The sequence below is a fragment of the Rhinoraja longicauda genome, chromosome 22, assembly GCF_053455715.1.
Source record: "Rhinoraja longicauda isolate Sanriku21f chromosome 22, sRhiLon1.1, whole genome shotgun sequence".
NCBI lineage: Eukaryota > Metazoa > Chordata > Chondrichthyes > Rajiformes > Arhynchobatidae > Rhinoraja > Rhinoraja longicauda.
In genome coordinates this window covers 35190575-35196346 of record NC_135974.1, presented here as the reverse complement: position 1 = coordinate 35196346, position 5772 = coordinate 35190575, and the positions used below count along the sequence as shown (strand labels likewise).

Below are 5772 nucleotides of genomic sequence, written 5' to 3'. Positions count from 1 at the left end.
GAAGGCGGTGGAGGCCAATTCACTGGATGTTTTCAAGAGAGAGTTAGATTTAGCTCTAAAGGCTAACGGAATCAAGGGATATGGGGAGAAAGCAGGAACAGGGTACTGATTTCAGTTGATCAGCCATGATCATATTGAATGGCGGTGCTGGCTGGAAGGGCCGAATGGCCTACTCCTGCAACTATTCTGTATGTTTCTATGTTTCTCTGTTACTCAGTGGAGTTTAGAAGGATGAGGGGGGACCTCATTGAAACTTACCGAATAGTGAAAGGTCTGGAGAGAGAGGATGTAGTGGATGTTTGTGTTAGTGGGAGAGTCTAGGACCAGAGGGCACAGACTCAGAATAAAAGGATGTATCTTTAGAAAGGGGATGAGAAGGAATTTCTTTAGTCAGAGGGTGGTGAATCAATGGAATTCATTGCCACTTACAGCTGTTGATAGCAAGTCATTGGGTATTTTTAAAATAGAGATTGACAGGTTTTTGGTTAGATCAGCCATGATTAAGTGCTGGAGTAGACTCGATGGGCCGAGTGGTCTAATTCCACTCCTCTGACTTATGAACATTCCCTCCACAGATGCTGCCTGACCCTTTGAGTTATCCAGCACTTTGTCCTTTGCACAAGTTGCCAATATCTAGTTCAGAGATACAGCGCGGAAACAGGCCCTTCGGCCCACCGGGTCCGCGCCGACCAGCGATCCCCGCACATTAACACTATCCTACACACACTAGGGACAATTTTTACATTTACCAAGCCAATTAACCTACAAACCCACGCAGGTCACGGGGAGAACGTGCAAACTCCGTACAGACAGCACCCGCGGCTGGGATGGAACCCGGGTCTCCGGCGCTGCATTTGCTGTAAGGCAGCAACTCTACCGCTGCGCCACCGTGACCGCCCGTAAAAATCAGCAGTTCCTTGTGTTCGGTCTGAGTATATTTGTCATTAATTGTGAGTAAAAATGTAAGTACATATGAAATGATATTTAATGTTGTTTAGTGTTGCATTCCCAATGCAGACCATCCCTGTTCCTTAGTAACTTCTCATCTCATTTATTTTAGTAACTCTGTATTTCCAGCATATATTATTGTTTCACTGAAATCATCTTTTCCTGCAAGAGATTCTTATAAGGTCATAAGTGATAGGAGTAGAATTAGGCCATTCGGCCCATCAAGTCAACTCCGCCATTCAATCATGGCTGATCTATCTCTCCCTCCTGACCCCATTTTCCTGCCTTCTCCCCATAACCCCTGACACCCGCACTAATCAACAATCTATCTATCTCCGTCTTAAAAATATCTAGATTTATATTTTCATTGCTGACATGCGTTCAGCTGTGCAACCACTTGGTCTACAGTAGCTGCGGTTACAGACAATAGACAATAGGTGCAGGAGGAGGCCATTCGGCCCTTCCAGCCAGCACTGCCATTCAATGTGATCATGGCTGATCATTCTCGATCAGTACCCCGTTCCTGCCTTCTCCCCATACCCCCTGACTCCGCTATCCTTAAGAGCTCTATCTAGCTCTCTCTTGAATGCATTCAGAGAATTGGCCTCCACTGCCTTCTGAGGCAGAGATTCACAACATTATAGCATTGATATGTGGAAATACAAGCAAAGATTGGAGGGGGATAGTATTGCTGATGATTTACGAGTGGCATAGACATAGTCTCACACTTCTTTCCAGGGTGGAAACATCAAAGACTGAAGGGCATGAGGTGAGGGGAGATCTTATAGAGGTGGACAAAATCATGAGAGGAATAGATCGGGTAGATGCACAGTCTCATGCTCAGAGTAGGGGAATCGAGGACCACAGGACATGGGTTTAATGTGAGGGGGGAAAGATTTAATATGAACCTGAGGGGCAACTTGTTCTACACACAGAGCACCAACCAACAATCACCCCTGTACACTAACTCTATCTACACACAAGAGACTATTTTACAGAGCTACAAACCTGCGGGTCTTTGGAGTGTGGGAGGAAACTGGAGCACCCGAAGAAAACCCACGGGGTCACACGGGGAGAACGTACAAACTCCGTACAGGCAGCACCCGTAGTCGGGATCGAACCCGGGTCCCTGGCGCTGTAAGGCAGCAACTCTACCGCTGCGCCACCGTGCTGTACTTTTCTATGTTCTATGATTACAAGATTGACATTAGATCCTTTCAAATCTGGAACTCTGCATCCCAGGCTAACCAGGGTTAGAAATATCGGCAACACAACTGTTGTAAGGTGACATTTATTGATGATAGAACTGGTAATTCAGAGCACAGTAAATCAACAGCAGACAGTTTAACATTAGAGACCCACACCGACCAAATTATACCACGCAGATTGCAAGTGCTTTAAGGTTATTTAAAAATCGGTGGGTCTCAGAATTAAGCCATTGATCCGGCCATGCAATAGCATAAACAGTAGGTGGCTGCCGTGAATTGGTCGAGTCTATGAGTTAACTCCACACATTAGTAAGTGTTGTTTTACAGTTCCGCGACACCTACATACAATGGCACTCTCTGGCACACCCGATTCCATGCAACATTCTCGCGTATCTTCCCATTGGAGTTATCGTCCTGCACAGCAAAAGTTTTTAACGCAACATTTCTGCTTTAACAAACAAAATGCTATTTAACGAGAGGGCGAGAGGAAGGTTCCAACTTCAGCTTTCAGCAGCTGTGACTTATTATTGAGCGGGACAGGCAGCATCTCCGGATGGAAGTGATAGAAACATAGACATAGAAAATAGGTGCAGGAGGAGGCCATTCGGCCCTTCGAGCCTGTACGCACCGCCATTCAATACGATCATGGCTGATCATCCAACTCAGTATCCCGTACCTGCCTTCTCTCCATACCCCCTGATCCCTTTAGCCACAAGTGCCACATCTAACTCCCTCTTAAATATAGCCAATGAACTGGCCTCAACTACCTTCTGTGGCAGAGAATTCCACAGATTCACCACTCTGTGTGTGAAAAAAAACTTTCTCATCTCGGTCCTAAAAGACTTCCCCCTTATCCTTAAACTGTGACCCCTTGTTCTGGACCCCTTGATGGGCGACTCTCAGTCTGAAGAAGGGTCTCGACCCGAAACGTCACCCAGTCGTTCTCTCCAGAGATGCTGCCTGTCCCGCTGAGTTACCCCGGCATTTTGTGTCCATCTGCGGTGTGAACCAGATCTGCGGTTCTTTCTTGCACGTATTATTAAGCTACATTGCAAGAGTTTGTTGAACAATCCGCGCGTCTAACAACAGAATTTTGGCAATTATGACTTTTTGAAAACGAAAAACCACGCTAGCAAGATGATGCCACTTTCCCCAGCCGGACCCAAGGGACTTGTTGTCTACGCTGAAGATAGACACAAAAAAAGCTGGAGTAACTCAGCGGGTCAGTCAGCGTCTCTGGGGAGAAGTAAAGAAGGAATGGGTGACGTTTCGGTTCGAGACCATTCTTCCCCCTCCCCTGACATCAGTCTGAAGAAGGGTCTCGACCAGAAACGTCACCCATCCCTTCTCTCCTGAGATGCTGCCTGACCCGCTGAATTACTCCAGCACGCTGTGAAACGTCACATGTCCATGTTCTCCACAGATGCTGCCTGACCTGCTGAGTTACTCCAGCATTTTGTGTCTACCTTCGATTTAAACCAGCATCTGCAGTTTTCTTTCCCGCACGGCGTTCCCTCCTCCCCCGCCTGTCTACCCTGCCCTGCATCATGTCCCCCCCTCCCCCGCCTGTCTACCCTGCCCTGTCTCGCCCCCCTCCTCCCCCGCCTGTCTACCCTGCCCTGCCCTGCCCCGTGTCCCCCCCCTGTCTACCCTACCCTGCCTTGTATGCCCCCCCCCCCGCCTGTCTACCCTACCCTGCCCCGTGTCCCCCTCCTCCCCCGCCTGTCTACCCTGCCTTGTCTCGCCTCCTTTCTCCCCCGCCTGTCTACCCTGCCCTGCCCTGCCCCGTGTCCCCCCCCCCGTCTACCCTGCCCTGCCTTGTGTCCCTCCCCCCCCCCGCCTGTCTACCCTGCCCTGCCCCGTGTCCCCCTCCTCCCCCGCCTGTCTACCCTGCCCTGCACTCCAGCAACTTCTTGAAGCTCTTCTGGAAGCTGTCGTCGAGGAAGGCGTAGAGGAGGGGGTTGAGGCAGGAGTTGGCGTAGCTCAGGCTGGTGATGAAGTAGGCGATGCCGATGACCAGGGGGGTCTCCTGGAGGTCGGTGGTCAGGGCCACCAGGGTGGCGACGTGGAAGGGAGTCCAGCAGAAGAGGCAGACGGCCAACACGATGAAGACCATGAGGGTGACCTTCTTCTTGGCTTTGTCCAGGGCCTTGGCGTTGGTGTTGAGCTGCATGCCCCGGAGCCTGAGGACCATGGCCGTGTAGAGGATGCAGATGGTTGTGACAGGGATGGCGAAGGCGAGGATCAGGGTGTAGATACGGCTGGCTTGGAGCCACACACGCTCGGGCTTGGGGAAGCCCAGCACACAGCTTCTCCTGTTCATGGGGTCGGTGTAGACTTGGGCAAAGACGGTGAAGGGCAGGACCAGGAGGGTGACCAGCAGCCACACGCACAGACTGACCACCTTGGCCGACCTGTGGGTGCGGTGAGGCAGCTTCTTGGACCTCACGGTGGCCAGCACCACCAGGTAGCGGTCAATGCTCATCACCGTCAGGAAGTAAATGCTGGAGAAGATGTTGTAGTGGTCGATGGAGATGATCAGCTTGCACATGGCCTCCCCGAACGGCCAGTAGCGCAGGAGGTGGTCGGCGATGTTGATGGGCAGCACCAGGGTGAACAGGTCGTCGGCGATCGCCAGGTTGAGGATGAACACGTTGGTCACCGTCTTCATCTTGGGTCCCCGCAGGATCACGTAGATCACCGCCGTGTTGCCCGTCAGGCCGGCGGCGCAGATGACCGAGTAGATCACGGGCAGGACGATGTAGAAGTCCGGGTAGCGCTCGTACACCGAGCCGGAGCCGGTGCCGTTGTGGAGCGCACACGTCCCATGTGGACCCCAGCAAGATCCATTCAGGAGCTCGGCTCCCCCTGCTCTACTCTCCATCTTGGTCCCCCAAGGGCGAGCCACCTGCAATCAGATCTAGTCCACAAACAAGCGTTAGTTATCACGGTGTGTAGCAAGGAACTGCAGATGCTGGTGGGGGGTTGGGGGGATGGAAGGTAGACACAAAATGCTGGAGTAACTGTAACTCAGCGGGTCAGGCAGCATCTCGGGGGAGAAGGAATGGGCAAATATACTAGAGGAGGGGGGCCACAGTTTAAGAATAAGGGGTAGGCCATTTAGAACTGAGATGAGGAAAAACCTTTTTCAGTCAGAGTTGTGAATCTGTGGAATTCTCTGCCTCAGAAGGCAGTGGAGGCCAATTCTCTGAATGCATTCAAGAGAGAGCTAGATAGAGCTCTTAAGGATAGCGGAGTCAAGGGGTATGGGGAGAAGGCAGGAACGGGGTACTGATTGAGAATGATCAGCCATGATCACATTGAATGGTGGTGCTGGCTCGAAGGGCCGAATAGCCTCCTCCTGCTCCTATTGTCACGGTGTGTAGGAAGGAACTGCAGATGCTGGTGGGGGGGGGGGGGAATGGAAGGTAGACACAAAATGCTGGAGTAACTCAGCGGGACAGGCAGCAGCTCTGGAGAGAAGGAATGGAGTGTGGTTTCGAGTCGAGACCCTTCTTCAGACTGATGTCAGGGGAGGGAGGGAGGGAGGGAGGGAGGGAGGGAGGGAGGGAGGGAGGGAGGGAGGGAGGGAGGGAGGGAGGGAGGGAGGGAGGGA

General features: G+C 51.9%; 1 protein-coding gene across 1 annotated transcript in view; it reads right to left on the bottom strand.

The window, feature by feature from the left end:
- Nucleotides 1–4041: 4041 nt before the first annotated feature.
- npbwr2b (neuropeptides B/W receptor 2b) overlaps nt 4042–5772 on the bottom strand; it is a 4129-nt gene continuing 2398 nt past the window's right edge. Inside the window, exon 3 of the mRNA XM_078419226.1 lies at nt 4042–5076. Coding sequence (XP_078275352.1) covers nt 4042–5040 — 999 coding nt within the window. The 5' untranslated portion in view covers nt 5041–5076. The remainder of the gene's footprint in view (nt 5077–5772) is intronic.